The sequence below is a fragment of the Lynx canadensis genome, chromosome A2, assembly GCF_007474595.2.
Source record: "Lynx canadensis isolate LIC74 chromosome A2, mLynCan4.pri.v2, whole genome shotgun sequence".
NCBI classification, from domain to species: Eukaryota; Metazoa; Chordata; class Mammalia; order Carnivora; family Felidae; genus Lynx; species Lynx canadensis.
This window is the reverse complement of record NC_044304.2, coordinates 111,431,542-111,452,758: the sequence shown is the minus strand read 5'-3', so window position 1 is coordinate 111,452,758 and position 21,217 is coordinate 111,431,542. Positions and strand designations below refer to the sequence as shown.

At 37.6% G+C, this 21,217-nt stretch overlaps 1 protein-coding gene and 1 pseudogene across 1 annotated transcript; one reads left to right on the top strand and one right to left on the bottom strand.

Moving 5' to 3' along the window:
• Positions 1-832: 832 nt before the first annotated feature.
• On the bottom strand, positions 833-1,829 carry LOC115501681 (triosephosphate isomerase-like). The gene is given in 3 exon segments (XM_032592499.1): positions 833-1,249; positions 1,252-1,723; positions 1,725-1,829. Coding segments are annotated over 3 exon segments (846 nt in total). The 3' UTR covers positions 833-980.
• A 17,212-nt stretch (positions 1,830-19,041) lies between these two features.
• The window catches only part of LOC115501670, a 61,897-nt pseudogene continuing 59,721 nt past the window's right edge, over positions 19,042-21,217 (top strand).

Genomic DNA, 21,217 nt, shown 5'->3' with positions numbered 1-21,217 from the left:
ATTGATAAAGTCACTAATTACTACATTTCAACCATACTGAAAATACAGTCAACTCAGGCCAATTTTTCTCATCTGAATTTGCCAAGATTTGTGTCTAAAGAATGCCAGCAGACACATCTGTCTTTGTATATGCCAAACTAGACTGACACAATCCACCCTATTGTATTTTGGGCACACTCCAATGGCTGCTCTACCTGTACATTTAATCTGTTCATACCCATAGTCTGAGAGTAATGCACATTTGTTTACAGAGTGTACTAATTGCAGTTATTATGTTAACATATTTAGATGATGATGTACTAATACACAATGTAAAAATATGCTCAAATGCCAAAAAGGTAACAAGTTTGCATGCATCTGGCAACTTCTGATACATTGGCTTTCTTAAATCAAGAATGAGAAGGGAAATCCTTTGGATATGATTTAACAATTGCATTGCACACTATTTCTTTCCTTCTTATTTAAAAAAAAAAAGTTTGTTTATTGGTTTTTTAGTGCCAGGTGTTTATTTTCCCCACACAGTGAGATTGCTCACATATACAACACACACAGGCGCTGGCACCATGGGAAAGAAGAGCACCCCTGGCCTCTGTGGGGAGAACAGGACTTTCTCTCAGCTCTTTGTCTCATGGCACAAGATGGGGGAGGAGAAGGGCTTCTCTCTCCTACCCTCACTGGGGACTGAGGAGACCCATGAACAAATTCCACACCTTCCACCTCTCAGCCAAGGAGGAGCCACCTTGGTGACATGTTTAGTTCCAAACATGACAGTAGGTGGAAAAGGGACTGGCCTGGTCCCAACCATTATAGGGTAAGATGTAAATGATAAGGAAGGGGTATAGTTTGGCCACGAAGGGGGCAGGTGACACCATCAGAAGCATGTGCGGGGTGGAGATGTGTGGGAGGTAGGAGCACAGTCACTGGGCTTCTGAGCTACCTATTCCCTGGCTTATCAGGAAAAGGAGGGGAGATGGATGGGCTTATTGTTTGGCATTGATGATATCCACAGACTTGGGCTTGAGGAAAGCCCCACCCACGAGGAAGCCATCCACATCAGGCTGGCTTGCTAGCTCCTTGCAGGTTGCCCCAGTCACAGAACCTCCATAGATGCTACGGGTACTCTGAGCCACTGCGTCACAGACATTAGACGTCAGCCATCCCTGGAGCTTTTCTTGTACTTCCTGAGCTTGTTGGGGCATTGCAGTCTTGCCAATACCAATGACATATACAGGCTCATAGGCTCCAGTCAGTCCTTCACATTATCTGTGATGATCTTGGTTTGCTCAAAAACGACCTTCTCAGTGATGCCAGCTTCCCTCTCATCTAGTTTCTCCCCCATGCAGGGGTTTACTCCAAGTCCCTCTGCCAGGGCAGGGGCCACTTTCTGTCCAATCAGCTCATCTGAGTTCCCAAAGACACACCTTCTTTCCCAGTGCCCCGGGACTACCCACGTGGCTCCACAGTCTTTGATCATGGCAGGGCTGATCTCCCCAGTAAAGGCTGCGTTAGGCACTTTGTAGCAGTTCTGCACAGCCACAGCAATCTTGGGATCTAGCTTCTGTGGGACAAAGTCGATTAGGCAGTTGCGGGGGGGGGGGGGTGCACAAACCAACCACTTCGATGTCATGTCAGCCAGCACCATGGTCGTATTCGGAGTGGTGATGAGTTCCTCCAGGTTCTTCTTCCGCCCATACATCTTCCTGTCCCCCTCCACACGCTCCCCTCCCCACGAAGAACTTCCTCGAGGGCACCGTGGCGCTGGAGTTGACACATGGAAGGTGTATCACCCTAAAAAATAACTTTTGAGATCTATCACCTATGCACTTCATTCCAAGGGCAGAGCTATGTACATTAAAGCTCTTTCTTGAAACAAAATTTCCATGGACTATTCCATGTAATTATGAAATTCTTAATTATACTGAGAATTTTCTAGGAAGAAAAAAAGTAGCTATCAACACTAACCCGGAGAAAAACAGAAAACTTGAATAGACCATCAACCATGGAGAAATTTGCAAAAAGTATTGACCAATCATTTTTACAAAAGACTGCAAAGACAGATAGTTTTACTAGTGACCTCTTCAGAAATGCAAGAAACCTTTCATGTTTTGTCATAAAATTCTCTTAGGCTTTCTCAGTATATAAGCATACCTTCAAATATTAAATTGGATTTTCCTTTTTAAAAAAGGTAGTCTAGATAATCATTAAAAATAGGGTTACTGGAGTCAGACCTGTTTTTGCATGCCAGCTCTACCATGTATAAGATGTGTAACTTTGGTCAATTTAATTGACCTCTCCAAGTCACAGTCTCTTCATCAGCAAAATTAGAATAATAGCAATAATGGATTTCTAATAGCACCTGACATATGGTAAATGTCATTAGATATCAAATAATATTATTGCTCATAACAATACTCATAAACATAATTATTGCTTTATTGGATATTCTGAACAATTCTAAAAGACACAGAATGGAAATAAAAGGTATAAGTAGAAAAGATTAAGTGACTATTATTATTAACCAGTGCACAATTTCCATAACTGGAATTCCAAGAGAACTGCAAATTTCTTCAAATTATCATAGATTAGAAAAGTAGCCAGGTATAAGACAAATAAATAAAAACAACAGCTTTCCTTAATAAGTCAGAATAATTATTATAAAAGTATTTCATTTGTGGGGTACCTGGGTGGCTCAGTTGGTTAAGACTCTGACTCTTGATTTCAGCTCAGTCATGATCTCATTGTTTGTGAGTATGAGCCCCCCATGGGGCTCTGCACAGAGCCTGCTTGGGATTCTCTCTCTCTCCCTCTCTCTCCCTCTCTCTCCCTCTACCTCTCTCTCTCTCTCTCTCTCTCTCTCTCTTTCTCTTTCTCTCTCTCTCCTTCTCTCTCCCTCTCTCTCCCTCTACCTACCTCTCTCTCCCTCTATTTTTCCCTCCCTCTCTGCCCTGCCTCTGCTCATGCACTCTCTCTCTCTTTCAAAAAATAAACAAACATTAAAAAATATATTTCACTTGTATATGCAGCAAAATTTTCCTGGAAGAATAAATGGAAGAATATATATACAACAAATTTGGAAAGAAGAAGAAAGGGAAATTGATAAAGTTGTCATGAGAACTGACAGAAACCAATATGTCAGAAAATCTTTGTCTGGAAATACACACATTCAAACACACTTATGAGTTTAATATATGACAAAGAAAACATTGTAAATCAATAGTGAAAGGATAGAACACCAATACTTGTTAGGAAAGCTATTTGGGAAATAATCGAGTTAGGTCTTCATCTATGTAATGACCACATGCCTACTGGTTGTGTCTGCAGCTCAAAATATTACCCCTTCCCCGGTAACTACCCTTCCCCTGATTCTTTGATAACGAATTTGATCCAGAGAATGGACTCTTAAAAGCCAGCGTTCATCCAATGTGACCTCATTTCAGGGCAACATTAAGCACCATATCCAAACTAGAAAAACAGGGCCATTTTAGTGGAATTTGGACTGGAAGTGAAGATTTAGTCTTTCTCTGTATTGTTGGATGGTTCCCGCTGGGACAAGGAAGTAGAGAAAACAAATGGGAAGGATGAGGAAATGGAATAAGGGCATAGGCCAGAGATGAAAAAGAATGGAATCCCAACAGCATGCCCATCCCGGTTCCCTGTCTCTCCCCAAAGTGTGACTGCATCCCAAACATGGTTCCGTGAAACATCCCTGTAATAATTAGAAGCAACCTAACCTTTGAAAGCTTCACAATTATTGTGACTTTCATCCAAACTATTCCTAAATAAAATTACTTTATCTACCAAAATAAATCCCAAATGAAATATACACTAAATTTTAAAATGAAGCATAAGGCAACTATAAAAGTGTTCATCTTTAGAAGGTAAAGTACATTCTAAACGTAAAAGATCCATAACAACAAAAAAAAACTACATACTTAGTATTTCATACATATGTAGCATTAGTATGATTACAATCAAATAGTGAAAAAATCTGCAACATATATGGCACAAATATACAAATGATTTATTAATATTTTCATGTAAAAAGCGCTTTAAAATATGAAGAAATATACTAACACCCTAAATTAAAAGCAGGCAAATCAGAGAACAGACAAATCACAGGAGAAATATAAAAGATCATTAAACACGTGAAAAATATTCTAGAAGTGAAAAGGAATGTTTTCACACTTAAAATGCATATTACTTGTGTCAATATTGATACACAGAAATAAGTACTCCATGGCTCACAGTGCTGTCAGAAAGTAAATCGCAAGATGTATTAAAGACCTTCACATATGAAGCCAGTGTACTAAATCATAAATCAGCATGTCTGCTTACAAGGGCAGAAACCCAACTCAAAATGCTGTCATGAGAAAACGGATGGATTGGCTCACATAGGTAAAAATCCCAGCAGTGCTCATATGGAATCCCCCTGCTCAAACATGCATTATGAATCTCTTTCCATGTCCAGTCTGCTATCAACTGTTATGGCTTTTCTTTTTTTTTTTTTTTTCCTGAGGCAGGCCTTCCCTCAAGGTGAAAGATGGCAACCTGCCCTTGAGACTCCATGTTGTGCTGCCTCACTGAGCCGGCAGAAAGAGGACCTGAACTTCCCAATAGTTTACTGTAAAATCCCAAGATTACACCTCACTATATTTTACTGGCATGAATTGGGCCACATGCTCCCCCTGTGAAACAATCACTTTGATGAGGAAACAGGTTCAACTTCTTGGGACAAGGGCTGGATATGGGATTCACCCTGTGTGAATCAGGGCTTGACTGGCAGGGATAGAGATTAGGAAAGGTAGTTTACAAAGGAAAATCCAGATGCTATTTCTAAGAGAAGCAAGATGGATGTTGTAGACACATGATAACAGATGTCAATACATACCCCATACATACAATTTTAACTTCTACTAATCTAGTCTAAAAACATAATGAGAAAGAAAGAGGGGCGCCTGGGTGGCGCAGTCGGTTAAGCGTCCGACTTCAGCCAGGTCACGATCTCGCGGTCCGGGAGTTCGAGCCCCGCGTCGGGCTCTGGGCTGATGGCTCAGAGCCTGGAGCCTGTTTCCGATTCTGTGTCTCCCTCTCTCTCTGCCCCTCCCCCGTTCATGCTCTGTCTCTCTCTGTCCCAAAAATAAATAAACGTTGAAAAAAAAAAAATTAAAAAAAAAAAAAAAAAAAAAAGAAAGAAAGAGAAGATTGTGTTAGGCATTTTTAAATAACAGCTGTATTTCTTATAGTAGAAAAATGAAAACTATAGTAGAAAAATGACTACATAAATTACAGTATAAGTATGTTATCATACAAAAGAGATAAAGTTACATACAGCTATCACATCTAATAGGGAGGGAAGGAAGGAACGCCGAGGGTTTTGAGACATTTGGGCTTAAGATAGATATTTTGGAGCAATTCGTATATAAACCCAAGACATGAAGACAAGACCATACAATAGATGTATTATTTAAATATATAACTCTATCTAGTTTTATAAAAAATACATTTTTTTATTTTATTTACTTTATATACTTTATTTACTTTATGTATGTATTGATTTTATGTAAAGTATAATGTAGACAGTGCAACCATGGGGCAAACACAATAGTATAAAAAAGTAGAATAAAAATCTATATACAGAATATAATACCAGTTTTGTACATATTTGTATTTTCCCAGGGGAAGAAAAACTGAAAGGAAACAGACCATAATGACAATCTAGTGTGGTAGAATTTGGGGAATTTTCTATAGACACATATACTAGCTTTTATCAGGTAAAAACTCTGTTAAACAGTTACAAAATGCCAAAACTTGTTAGCTAATTATTTAGGTGCTCAGTACCTACTGTGCCTAGGCAGCCTGAAGTCATTAAATGCCTACATGCTAGTTAACCTCTGTACTACCTAAACCTGAGCATTGCTTGAAGACTTTGAACTTTAGTATCTACATCAGCAAAAGTGGGAATAAATTACATCTGCTTCGCAAACTTCACATATTATGAAAAGCAAACAGCATAAGTCAAAGCACTTTTTAAATTATAAAGTGCTAAAAATACTGATAGCTACTAGTGCCTGATACATACAAGGCACTTAAATGTAAATTCTCTGCCCACTTTTCTTCTTATACCCTACCTATTCCCTCATTTGTAAAATGTGCATGGCATAAATAGTCAGAGAGGAGAGTTGAATCCCCCCTTCCTTCCAGTTTTCATTTTTCCATGAAAGCCAAATCTCTTTCACAGAGCAAGGCAGCAGATTATGCAGTACAAAGAGCCAAACCAGTAGCTTCACAGATCCAGTGCTTACTACCTGGGGCAAGCTGGGCAGGTGTGACAGCACACAGTACTGCTCCACCTGTGGCTCAGAAGGTAGTTAGGCATACATAAAGGACCAGTGGGACTTTAGAGCCTTCAACATACCTCTTTCCAACTGGCTCCCCTAAGAAAATTGGGAAACTTAAACACAATGGATTTCATATGGAGTCATAGTGAGCGTATACACTACCTGCACACATTGCCAAATATTCAAGTTTAACTCAGTAAGAAGTGGGCCAAGGAATGATAAAAGAAACTACTTGAGAAAGCCATAGGACCTTCTAAATTTCAAAACTGTGACATTCCCTCTTTTGTCATAAAATTCAGCCTATCCCTATGATTCCTGACCACCTAAATTCGGCCCCTCCCTTTTTCTGCAGCCTCTAGGGAAGTATATGCAGAATGCAAGTTCACCAGCGCCCACACTTCCCTTGCTCTGGCCTTGACCCTGTGGCAATTCTTCAAGACTTAAGACAAGAGCCTGTTTCTTTACCCAAATTACTACAGCCTGCTTAAAATGTTGGGCAGCTGAGAATGTAGCCTGTCCCCACAGGGTAGGAATGTATTAACCACCCTATAAAAGTTATTTTTAAAGTTTTATTTAAGGAACAGCAGCTGGAGAATAAAGAAAAGAAAGGCAAAACACAATTCCTTTATACCCAGGCTGCAATCCCTCCTACACCAATCTCCCATGGTTCTCTGTGGGAATTGCATCCATGAAAATGCTTTAAGCCTGACCTCCAAAACTGGAAATCAGAGAATCTAAAAATAAAACAAACAGGAAATGCAAAACAACCCTGTTTGATCAGACCCTTGTGGGTGCCTTGCTTAATTATATTAGGTAAGTTTGACAACAGACTTGGAATTCTTTCATTGGATTTGGAGGGAATTACCAAAAAATTAAAAAGATATTAAAATACTCTCATATATAATGAGCTCACTGCCATTTGGAAATTGTTTCTAATCAACAAGCTGTAGATGTTGACAATGAATATTTTCCAGGAATTCATATCCTATCGATGAGAGAATAATCATTTGAGTAAAAGGGAAAAGAAATTTAGCAAACTACAAAGCCATGAAATAAATAAATACTAATGCAGACTATATTTCATTAATCTCTAAATTGTGATAAAAATAATTCTGCCTCTCATTGCCTTTTTACTAATACTGCATTTGCAATATATGGTTGCTGTATTTGTTTGTTTAAAAAAAATGCACTGCCAGTTTGCAATTCACCTCAATACAATAAGATTTATTGAAAGCACCTACTGTGCGTAAAAGACAGTTTCTACCTCAAGGAACTTACACAATCACAGAAGGAAAATATATATGTGCACACAGGAAAATAAATACACAAGATGGAAAGTGCTATGAGCTGAGAATGGGAAAAAAATCACATCCAATCAAGGGTTCCAGAAAAGGTCCACTGGAGATCACTGTGAAGAATGGGTAGAATTCTAACAAAATAGGAGAGAATAGTATAAGCAAGGGCAACAGTAGGAAAGGAGTGTGCATGTCTAGAAAACAATAAGTAATCTCTCAGCAGCATGAGACAGTGAACAAAGATTTCAGAGGAAAATGGGCTCCCAGCCTGATTCTACACTTGCTAGCTGTTTGACCTCTGGCAAGTTGCATAACTTCTCTAAGTCTCTGTTTCCTCCTATTTAAAACTGAGCTACCAGCATGTGTGCCTTGTGAGGAAGACCATGCATGAGAAACACTTATCATTTGAACATATAGCGAATACTCAAAAAATGTTTAAAACAAATAAGAAAAGAGATGGAAGGAGGGAGAGTGGGAAGAAAGGAAGAAGAGTAGGAAAGAGATAAAGAGGAAGGAGGGAAAGAAGGAACGCTGAGGGTTTTGAGACATTTGGGCTTAAGATAGATACTTTGGAGCAATTCGTATATAAACCTAAGACATGAAGACAAATGTCACAAACTAAACAAGGCAGAGGACAGAAGTACAGGGATACTTACCTTTTGTGGGTGGAAAGACAAAATGACATATGAGGTCACCATGCAATGGAATAAGGATAGAACAAAGGTCCAGATTTGGGTTCTACCAAAGTCTGTGTAACTTTGAAAAAATTGCTAGAACTTTTTGAGTGGAAAAATATCTTCCCCACAGAATTGTCCTGAAGAATGAAAGAGATAGGATGTATATAAAAATCACATAACACCATGCCTTGTACATAGCTAACCATCTATAACTATTAGACCCCTCCTCACTTTCTTACTTGCCTCCCTTACAGAAAGGAAAAAGAACAACAAATTTAAAGAAAAAAAAAAACTGAAATAAGGGCATGACAGTGGCTCTAATGGAATAGAAGAGGAGAGAGAATAAGAAATGCTGTGAGGGTTATTGCATAGGCTTACCATTTATCCTAAGATTTCAGTTTCAGTAGAGGGTTTAGGTGGGAAAAATAGATTATAAATTGAAAACATTAAATCGGTGGTAAGGTCCATTTAGTGTGTTCCTACCTCATGTCAGGGTATTAAAGCAAAGATTTAAAAATAGTTTAACATGCATGGGAGTTAAGGTTAAATGAATCCTATTAAATTTATTTAGGTATTTATTTTTATGGAATGGATAAAATGAAACCAAAAAGAAAATAGAAAGAAGAGGTGCAGGATGAAGGCAAAATAAAAGGCATGTTTCATGGTGGCAAATTGAATCTAGTACATTGTTAGTCTTCAGAAGGAGATACATCTCCTCTTGAGTCACAGGTGTTGTGTTTGGTGGAGACACAAATTTCTTTTTTTGTTGTCGTTAATGTTTGTTTATTTCAAGGAAGAGAGAATGACAGGGGATGAGCAACGGAGGGGCAGAGAGAGAGGGAGACACAGAATCCAAAGCAGGCTCCAGGCTCTGAGCTGTCAGCACAGAGCCCAATGCAGGCTTCGAATCCACGAGCTGTGAGATCATGACCTGAGCCGAAGTTGGACACTCAACCAACTGAGCCACCCAGGCACCCTGAGACACACAAATTTCTTGAGAGGGAGAGGATGACAGCCAAGAAAGGTCATACTAAAAGTGTCCACCTTCTGAGTAGGATTCCAGGAGTGACTCTTATGAATGCTTGATACCCAGGAAGTAGGATGTTATCAATAGCTAAGAGTCCCCAAGTACTAGTGAAAGGCCTGTGAAAATGACAGATTATGGGGTGTTAACAAAACACATGGAGACAGAACAAAGGTGATAGACCAAAAGGATTCTGAGTTGGTGGAATGACGTCTTAAAATATCCATGGGAAAAGATGATTTAGAGTTCAAAGACTGGATCTAAGAGTTTTCAATTTTGGTTGGGCCCTCCCTTGCTGGAGGGGTGAGAGCATTAACACAATTGGAAGATCTACAGTTGATGGTGACATTCTTCTCAGCTGAGGCCTCAGGGAGATGCTAACATCAAGTGATTGGAGAGAATACCAACTAACAAACTGGGTATAGGGTGAAAGAGATGGCCCAAACTGAGGATACCAAAAGCAAATAGTGAATGCAAAGGAATGAGCCAGCATTCAGCAAGCCAGTGAAGTAAAACCCTAATGGGTAAGAAGCATTCCTGGGGACACGCTTGGAGGAAGAGTCAGTTGCACCACAGCAGGAAGGGAGGCCTACCAAAGAGGCAAAGTAGACTCAACAAAAACTTTTCTATGCTCTAAAGGGGCTGAAGTGGAATGAAGGAAAAGGGTTCAGGTAGGCAAAAAACTGTAAGATCAGAATGCTAGAAAGCTCACTGATAGACTTTATGAAGTCTCCAAAGATGGTAACTGATGCACAGTGGAGAAATTGTTTAACAGACTTAACAAAAAATAGATGTAAAAAAGCTAGCTTCCTGTGCACCTGGCTGCCTCAGGGGAGCATGTGACTCTTGATTTCTAGGTCATGAGTTTGAGTCCCAAGTTGGGTGCGACGCCTACTTAGAAAACAAACAAAATTAAAATTAAAAAATAAAAGTAGTGCTTCAATAAACATTCTGATGTAAAAAAAAAAAAAAAAAGCTAGCTTCCACAATTTGAAAAAAAAAAAAAATGATCACAGAATAAAAATTATGTATGTATCTTTAATTATAATAGCATATTATATAATTATATACTATACAATATGAAAGGGCGGGCCTACACCAGCCAACTCCATCTTGTTCTGTGTCCTCCACCTTGACCAGGGCCTCCTCCCCTTGAGTAACCTCCCACTCACCTGTTCAAACTTCCCGATCAAAACACACACGGCGACCTGCGTAACAGGACTCTGACCCTTCCCCAGCCAATGGGCTAAGGCCACAGCCATTACCTCATCAACTGCCCCTAGACCCCAATAAAACCTTTGTGCTTTTGAAACTTGCTCTCTCTCCAATATCTCACGGCTGCATCGGTGCAGGTAGAAGATTGAGCTCGAGCTAGCTTGAATAAAGGCTCTTTGCTTTTGCATCAGATTCTGCTCCCTGGTGGCCTTTGGGGGATCACGAATTCTGGGCATAACATAATACAGTTTGTATAACAGTGTTTCCCTATAGTTACTACTATATATCTATAAAATAATTAAGAAATAATTTGCATAAATGAATGTAGTCCTATTTGAAGACGCTAATAGAAAATTAAATCTGGGGCACCTGATGGCTCAGTTGGTTGAGCGTCTGACCGGACTTTGGCTCAGGTCATAATCTCATGGTTTATGAGTTCGAGCCCCGCATCAGGCTCTGTGCTGACAGCTCGGGCCAGCTAGAGCCTGGATCGGATTCTCCGTCTCCCTGTCTCTTTGCCCCTCCCCCACTCACATTCTGTCTCTCTCTCTCTCTCTCTCTCAAAAATAAATAAACATTAATTTTTTTAAAAAAAAAGGAAGATAATTAAATGCTATAATTCCAAGGAAAACACTAATTTCAAACAATTTTTTTAAAAATCTGAGTGAATTATTTTGATTAAAATTTATAAAGCAATTATTTAGATTTTCTAGAAACTAAAGAATGATTGCATCTATTTATTTATTTAAAGAAAGTAATTTGTTTTCCTAAATATGTAATGTCCACATGATATAGGCTGGAATTATTTTAAAAAATTGGACAGTCTTACATTTGATAAATTGTACCAGGCAAAATGTGGATTATATAAATTATATAGCACACATACATTCAAAAATTAAGCTAGAACAATCAAAATGTTGTAAGATAATAACACTTGGAACACTGGCACATGATAAACTCATCTTATTTCCAATGTAGTTAATATTGAAGTGCTTACATTATTGTGTACATGTTTCTCTTCATCAACAAAGCAGCTACAGAACTGCAAATGACATGTTATAGGCATGTTGCACTATCATCCAAAACTTAATAAATTCTTATAATTACTGAATCAAACACATACCTCTACATATTTACTTTTCACATCTAAGTGCTACTATTTATATACTAGAAACAACTTGCATGTTTCTATTTAGAATAGGCTCGGGGCGCCTGGGTGGCGCAGTCGGTTAAGCGTCCGACTTCAGCCAGGTCATGATCTCGCGGTCCGTGAGTTCGAGCCCCGCGTCAGGCTCTGGGCTGGTGGCTCAGAGCCTGGAGCCTGTTTCCGATTCTGTGTCTCCCTCTCCCTCTGCCCCTCCCCCGTTCATGCTCTGTCTCTCTCTGTCCCAAAAATAAATAAACGTTGAAAAGAAAAAAAAGAATAGGCTCAATTTATTTTTTTAATTATTTTAAATTCTGCTGTTTAGATATGATCAATGGAAAAGAAATGTTACAAAACATCATAACAGAATATGTGCAGTGGAATTAGCAGAAAAGAACTAACGAGGGTAAAAACATTTGTTCAGTTTAAAAAGTAGAGTTGGGAAATAATACACATACTGATAGGCTCCAATAATTATCAAACACCAAATCTACACAGGAGAGGTAGACTGATAATTCAATGGGTCCAGAAGGTAAGAGATTCCATAAGAATACTACTAAAAAAAAGAAAGTCAATGATTTCTAATCCAGTGACAGGAAATAATTCCTTCTTGATCTGTTTTATCTTACTCTAACAAGGTGGTGAAAGAGCCACAAAGATACCAGAATACATAAGCAAAACCTGTCTCAGCTTTGGACATATTTCCACATGATATGAAGATCTTCACTGGAACCAAAAGAATTCTAACATACAATTATTAGGAGGCCTTTTTTCATGCTTCTTTCAACTCGACACTTGATATTAGCAATCACTCCCTAATTATGCAAACACTCTTTACTTCAGGGCACCATTCTTTTCTGTATTTATTTTTTTTTAATAACTTGTTTTTTTTTTTATTTTTTTAAACTTACATCCAAATTAGTTAGCATATAGTGCAACAGTGATTTCAGTAGATTCCTTACTGCCCCTTACCCATTTAGTCCATCTCCCCTCCCACAACCCCTCCAGTAACCCTCAGTTTGTTCTCCATATTTGTGAGTCTCTTCTGTTTTGTCCCCTTCCCTGTTTTTATATTATTTTTGTTTCCCTTCCCTTAGGTTCATCTTTTTTAACTCTTACAGTCCTCATATGAGTGAAGTCATATGATTTTTGTCTTTCTCTGGCTGACTAATTTCACTTAGCATAATACCCTCCAGTTCCATCCACGTAGTTACAAATGGCAAGATTTCATTCTTTTTGATTGCCTAGTAACACATCTCTGGAGGCAAGGGAAACAAAAGCAAAAATGAACTACTGGGACCTCATCAAAATAAAAAGCTTCTGCACAGCGAAGGAAACAATCAGCAAAACTAAAAGGCAACTGACAGAATGGGAGAAGATATTTCCAAATGACATATCAGATAAAGGGTTAGTATCCAAAATCTATAAAGAACTTATCAAACTCAACACCCAAAAAACAAATAATCCAGTGAAGAAATGGGCAGGAGACACGAATAGACACTTGTGTATTTCTTCACACAAATCTGACCCAATTTCCAAATTCTCTTTCCCTAGTTTTTCTTTTGACTCCAATTATAACTCCTATATCTTGTCCAGTTTCCCCTTTTATTCATTCAACATACTGTATATTTATCCAGCTCCACTGTATGCCAGAAATTGCTCAAGGCACTAATATAAACAAAACATATTTAATCCTTGTTCTCGCTTGACATTCTAATGGGAGGGGGAGTGAAAATGAGCACAAACAAATAAACTAATATTAAGTCAAGGTAGTGAGTTGATATGTAGTGAGTTGATTGGCACCACCACTGCCAATAAAAAAAAATACGTCTAAGTCTTAATCCCCAATACCTATGAGTATGACCTTACTGGAAAAAGGATCTTTGTAGATACAATTAAAAATCTCAAGATCAGGTCATGATAGATTGCCGGGGGGGGGGGGGGGGGGGAGCTCAATCATATGACAGGTGTCTTTATAGGAAGAGTTTATATAATGAATTAAGTATGCACTGACCTGTTTTAACAGTGACATGATGGAAACAGAAACTTTTTGCAACACAATAAACGTAATTATAAGATAAATAAAAGAAAGAGTTTTGTTCAGCAAATAGCAGTATGCGAGGTCCATTACTTTAAGATGTGACAGAGTCTGATGATGCTCAGACTTAGCTCACTAGATTGTTTAGAGGAAAAGAAAGTTAAAACATGACATTTCATGGCATGGCTATTAAAAATGTGGATACCTGAATACTTACCACTCTTTCAGGTTATTTTAGTACTTTTGCCACAAAGATAAGATCTGTGAAGGAGACATATTAAGAAAATCTCATGCTCTCTCTTTTGAAAAGAGAATAAAAGGATGAAATTCTCCAAATACCTTGTTTCCCCCCATATTTACTAAATGAATGGGCCACAGCCTACAAAGGCAGGGCAATCAAGATCACTACAGAATCATGTGAAAGTAATTACTGCCACCTTGAGAAAAGAATGAATGACTTACAATCTGTGCCATGGTCTAGTTGGGAACACATCTAGATGTGGAAATAATAACAGTCATTATTTCCACAAGCAACAATCTTTAAAACTGCACCACAGGTTCTGGTAAATTTATGGTATAGTTAGATTTGTGGTCCCCATTTATTTGTAATTGGTCAAAAACAGCAAGAGATTTTAATTATAAAAATCATCTCAAAGTGAAATGAAAATTACATTAGTGATATGGATAATTTGGCCACAACTTAGACTCTCTATTGGTGTTTTGTTTTGTTTTGTTTTGTTTTTTAGTGAATGGGAGAAAATAAATGTTTGAAAAAGAGATAGCTATCACCACACAATCTTACCATTGGCTCTAAAGCCACCAGGACAGAGAGACAGAAAATTTGGGACTTCATCTTTTATTTCAAGGGCTCTATCTTATATCTTAGGATTCCAGGAATTCAATTTAGTTTTACTCACAACCTCATATGTTATTTTAAAAATTGCTGAAATTAAAAATAGTGGAAAGCTGATGGAAAATCTTTGTGGATGAAACATGTATTTTTATGAAGCTACTTTATTCCTGGCAACTATTTTCGTGGTATGGTGGTGATAGCATTCTTTAAATGCCAACATTCTGCTGGTACTCAACATTGGCACTTTTCACAAATAACTGAGAACTCTGAGGGCTAATCCATGTGAATTTCCCACCTCATGCTTGGTAGACTGCATCTCAGGGTAGACTGAACAGAAAGACAGAACCTCATAATGAATATTCAGATTTAGAGGTAGATTATCACTGTATATGCCCACTCATGCCTAATAAAATTTTAGGGGGGAAATGTGTTTAAACATTCAATCAATGGTTTCTTCCTGTTTTCTGGTTTAGTTAGCTGGCTAGCTAGTTATTTAGTCTCTTTCATGTGAACATCCTAGTCTTTCTAATTTCTCTCCTTTCCTACCTTTCTTCCTGATGCAACTGGGAATCAAGGGACTGTATGTGACCCTCTAGCAACAGCCTCCTCAATGGTTCCTTTTTCTCCCCCACAAGCAACCAGAAATTTGTGGATCTTCCACATGGCATGAACAGGCTATGACCAGGAGTATAGTTTTTGGTTCATCTGTCTAATTAACCTATTCTAACTATGGCCAAGGCTTGCGCAGAAAGCTATGTTTCTGCTGGAGTCTCAAGCTTCTCTGGACTATGCCTAAATGAGCAGACTTCTAATGCCAATACATAATCTCCAAACAATATACATGTTTGCCCATGCCCTTTAAGGTTTCACCCTAGTACAAGAACTTTTTGCATCTGACCGTCTCCCAACTGTTCTGTTCTATGATATTTAGCAACCTGGATGTGTTGATAAAAGTTTAAGGGATTTTGAAAACTCTTCAACTCTTTTAATAGTATTTTCCACTATAGACTCAAAAAAAAAAAAAAAAAAAGCATCAGTACCTTCCCTCACCATCCCTTCAGTCAAGGTAACATCTGCTTTATTTCTGAACAGAAGAAAACCACTCAATGAGAAAGAAGTCAAAAGAAAACAGGATTTCATAACATTAAAATGTATCTGAAAAAATATCTAATTGCACCCCAGGAAACAAAGCAATAGTTTGTACTAACTACTTTCTCAGTACTGATAAACTTCCCAAATTCAAAAATAAGAATAGCCTTAAAAATGGTCTTCCAGAGATGATCTTTCTATCACTTCTGGGGGTACAAATGGGATGAGCGGCTCCAGAATGTCACAGCATTGACATTTGAAGGAAAACACTACATATTTAATGTAGTTGTTTGAAGGAAAACACTACATATTTAATGCTAAGTGTTGACAGCATAGTTAATGATGGTACAAAGCATGAAAGAGAATGTGCACAGTCCCTACAGATCTTCTCAAGAATCACTTTCATTAGTAACATATGTGGAGCCTGTTACTAAGACTGATTCCATAGACACAGTCCAGATCTACTGAATCAGAATATTTTAGAATGGAAGCTGATATTATCTATTTTAACAAGTTGCAGGGATAATTGATATATACATCTTTTGGTATCCCATGAAGGGCTTACAGACATTCTCCCTTCTCTAGAAAATCCGTGAAGCCTGTACTCCACTCCACTGGATCTATGCTGATCCAACCTTTGGTAGTTTGCTTAGCAGAGATTAGAGAAAAGGGATACATGTATTGGATTCTAAATAATAATACAAATAACATTACAATGCAAAACTTACTATATGATGTCCAAAAATCCCCTATTCATTATCTCCTGGCATGTAGCAAACCTCAGTCATCACTAATGATTCATCACCTATTGAATTATATTTCATTAATCATGAAGACTCTTCTTGAAGCTACTGATAATTTAAGGTTTTATGAACACACAATTTATCAAATTCATATACTGATTGGCAAACGTATCTGCTTTCATGTTAACAGGCAACAGAAGGCCCCAGCAACTTTACCTTATTTTTAAGGTATTTTAAATTATTGTTTTTTAATTATTTTTTTAACATTTATTTATTTTTGAGAGAGAAACAGAGGGAGAGAAAGAGAGAGGGACACAAAGAATCTGAAGCAGGCTCCAGGCTCTGAGCTGTCAGCACAGAGCCCGACATGGGGCTCGAACTCACAAACTGTGAGAGCATGACCTGAGCCAAAGTCAGACACTTAATCGACTGAACCATCCAGGTGCCCCAGTTATTTAAATTATTTTTTAATTGAGGTATAGTGGACAATGTTATATTACTTTTACGTATACAACATAGTGTTTGACAATTCTACACATTATGGAAAGCTCACCATGATGAATATAGTTATCATCTGTCACCAGATAACATTATCACAATATTATTGACTACATTCTCTATGCTGTACTTTTCTAAAAGTTTCTTAATTTTTGATGCATCTGCCCACACTCCACACACAACTTACCTTATACATTTCTTGTCCTTATTTTCCATATTCCTCCAACATCATTTTTAAGTTTAATTAGCTTTAATTATTTATTTTTGTTAATTTACTTTTTAATTATTTTATTTATTTTACTTTTGAAAAGCCACACATCAGCATATCTCCCCAGAATTTAGTTTGTTTTTTTTTTTTTCTCAACGTTTATTTATTTTTGGGACAGAGAGAGACAGAGCATGAACGGGGGAGGGGCAGAGAGAGAAGGAGACACAGAATCGGAAACAGGCTCCAGGCTCTGAGCCATCAGCCCAGAGCCTGACGCGGGGCTCGAACTCACGGACTGTGAGATCGTGACCTGGCTGAAGTCGGACGCTTAACCGACTGCGCCACCCAGGCGCCCCTCTCCCCAGAATTTAGTTTTAAGTTATGTACCATTAGAAAGAAATATTTATTCCTCACTATTCAAATTTCCCTAAAGTGAGATTTCTGCTGAACACTTCTAGTCTCTCCCCATCCTCTGGGAGAGAAGGACAGGATGGAGAGCTGTACCTGACTAACAGGATGTGCAACAAGAAATTGACCCTCAGTCCCCTCACTTTTCTTCCTTTTGAAAACCTTCCTGTCTACATTGAGAATCCATTCTGGTTTGCTCTTCCAAGGCATACATTTTACAAGACAAGAATGCCCATGTAGGGAAGTCTGTGGCTGGTTAAGTCTGTCTGTAACTTGGTGGGTAAACCTAATTCTGAGGATCAACATGTCATCATTGCCACATCCTGCGATGTATCACTCATCTGCGTTAAGCTCATATTTTGATAGCCATCTGTCTAAATGGTTTGTGTCTATCTCTAAATTGGTATTAAACTCAGAAGGAAAACAAAAGTAACATTTATTGTATTCCTTCAAACCCCAAACCTATTATATAATTTAAGTAAATATATGTCTAATTTGTAACATACGGCCACTCTTCTTGGGATTTCCTATTCCTCTTTGTCAACCTTCCAAGTAGACTCCATATTTACATTTAAGAAAAGCTATGTGGGAGTCTGCAAATAGTAGCCAATATATTCCAGAATAAAAGTCACCCAATAAATTGGAAGGATAAGTGAGGCAGCATTATAAGATCTTTTTTACTTTAAATCTTAGCCGAAGATGATTAGTAATATAATTAAGGGAGAATTTCCATTCCCCAGTCCTTTGGTTTCTCTGTGAAGAAGCTTCTATTAGAGTAAAATACTTGACTCTGTCTGAAGGATGAAGTTATGAGGGAAAACCTGAGAATATCTGGCCCAGCCCTTCTGAATCCTTTCTTTGGGACAAACCTACCTCAGAGAATATCTGTACTGGGTGTTCCCGAATAAGGAGCATTGGGGGTGGTGGCCTCTGCCTTTCCACAATTTCTTGTGCCTTTGCAGGGAATTCTGCTGAAGATCAGATACAGTGATCTGAAGCCCATTATTTCCACCAACCTGAGCTATATTCTCCAAATAGTTTTGTCAGTAATTTAGGACACAGTTTAATCTCTGGTTTTCCCAACTCCTGTGCCTACTGGTTGTTTTCAAATCAATTGGGGTAGGGGGTGGGGGGGTGTTATTTATTAGGTGTCCCTAGACATCAACAATAATATACTTCCCATTTGAGCAGGCATTTTATTTTTTTCATTCCCATAGTGTCAGCACCTAGAATTGTGCTTATTGTACATTAGGCACTCAATAAATATTTGCTATATTTGTTGAAATAACTGGAATTTTGTAATTTTCATACTTTACCTGAGGTAGTAACAATGATATATGCCTTCAGTTTTTCGAGGAAAGACTCAAAAAATATGAGGAACTGAAGTTCTACTTTAGATATTTATATATCCTTTGGGATTAAAAGCTTTTTAAGGTTCATTTTATCTTTATAAGCCTAGAGATCTTAGACTCTTAGAATAAAGAATACTCAAAGCAACATCTTAAAACACAATGAACACCTATCAAAATTCCTATAAAATAACAAGCACATCAAACGCTGATGAAGATGCAAAGGAAGTAGATTGCTCATACATTGCTGGTAAGAATGTAAACTGGTGCAACCTATCTGGAAAACGGTCTGGCAGTTTTCTTTAAAAAAACTAAATATGCAACTAACATACAACCTAGCAATTGCACTCCTAGGCATTTATCACAGAGAAGTGAAGATACGTATTTATACAAAAACTCGTACATGAAAGTTTATAGCCACTTTACTCATAATAGGCAAAAACTGGAAACAACCCACATGTCCTTCAGTGGGTGAATGGTTAAACACCCTGGCATACCCATACCACAGAATATGACTCATCAATAAAAAGGGGGGGGGGGAATCTATTGATATAATCTATAACTTGGATGAATCTCAAGGGAATAATGCTGAATAAAAAAAGATCAATTCCAAAAGGTTGCTTAATGTATTATTCCATTTATATAATATTCTTGAAATGACAAAACCAGAGAAATAAAGAAGAGAGTAGTTGCTGCCATGGGTTAGGGATGGGGTGGAGGAGGAAGACAGATACAGATATAAAAAAATCATAATAAAGATCTTCACGGTGTTGGAACTGTTCTATGTCTTGATTGCAGGAGTGGATACACGAACCTACATAAATGATAACACTGTGTAGAATTAAATACACCCACACACATATGAGTACACATAAAGATGGGAAATTTAAATAAGACCTGTGATCTTAGTATCTTGGTGCAATACTATATTACAGTTTTTCTAGTATGTTATCAAGGGAGGAAATTGGGTAAAGACTTCACAGGATCTCTGAATAATTTCTATAACTTCAGGTGAATCTGCATTTATCTCAAAATAAAAATTCAATTAAAAAATCTAATTATTGGTGGTAGGGGTAGTTAACAGCAACTATCAGAAAGAAAGCATTTGTTTTTTCCTAAATTACATGATTTATGTTAACTCATTTATTTCCTTCTTTCTTTTTTATTTCTTTAAATATGTTTCAAAGGTTTTTTTTTCTAATTACAAGAACAATCATACACACAGATAATAAGTCAATAAAGAAATGTGTAAAGCAATGTTCATAATCTTTTCCTCCCTCTCTCCCAACCCACTGTCCCCAAATAATAAACAGGTGTTCATACTTTTTAAAAACACTTTTAGATATATCCTTCTTACACCTTCTCCATGAAGCATAGACATATATACTTATATGTAGCTTTTTTTTTTAGAGAGAGAGAGAGAGTGTGTGCATGAGCAGGGGAGAGGGAAAGAGGAAGAGAAGGAGAGAGGGAGAGGGAGAGAGAGAGAAACAGAGAGAGAGAGAGAGAGAGGGAGAGAGAGAGAGAGAGAGAGAGAGAGAGAGAGAGAGAGAGAATCTTAAGTAGGCTGTATGCTCAGCGTGGAGTCCCATGGGGGGTTCAATCCCACCAACCCAGGATCATGACCTGAGCTGAAATCCAGTCGGACGCTCAACCAACTGAGCCACCCAGGCACCCCTATATGTAGATTTTATATAGCAACATCATATTCCATATGGAGATATATCATAATTGAATCAATCAGTAATAGAAATTCATATATTACCCATTTTCATGAGGATACTTGGTACCAAAATTAAGTTTTAATAAATATTCTTTTAGGTTTATCCTTATATTCTAGTGTCTTTATTTTTAGAAAACAGATTTTTCTAAATAAGTTATTCAGCCACTATTCACATTTTAACAAATAATGTCTAGATTTTAAAAAGCTCAACACTGAACATTACTTAAAATCTTCCATTTGAGGTCTTTATGAGTATCTAAGGAAATATGGGATAACCAATGACAGTCTGGTAATTATAAGTGTAATTTTTCTCCACTCAGAGGAAAAAGTCCAGAATTTCAGCATTTTAATGCAATATTTCATAAAAAAATTCTTCCCCTTTTTATACTTTGCAAGATTGTAATTTTTTTTAAAATTATTGGTTGTCTAGCTTGCATCTTATATTTGGGGCTTTAACTTAAAAAAGCTTATATTTAATATTTTAATAAAATTTAATTTTAATCTATAAATACTCTAAAAAGCTAAGAAATTTGTGTATGGTGCACTATTTGCACTATTATTATGCTTTCCAGTATATGTATCATTAACTTGCACCCAATTTTGTAATTTAGGTAG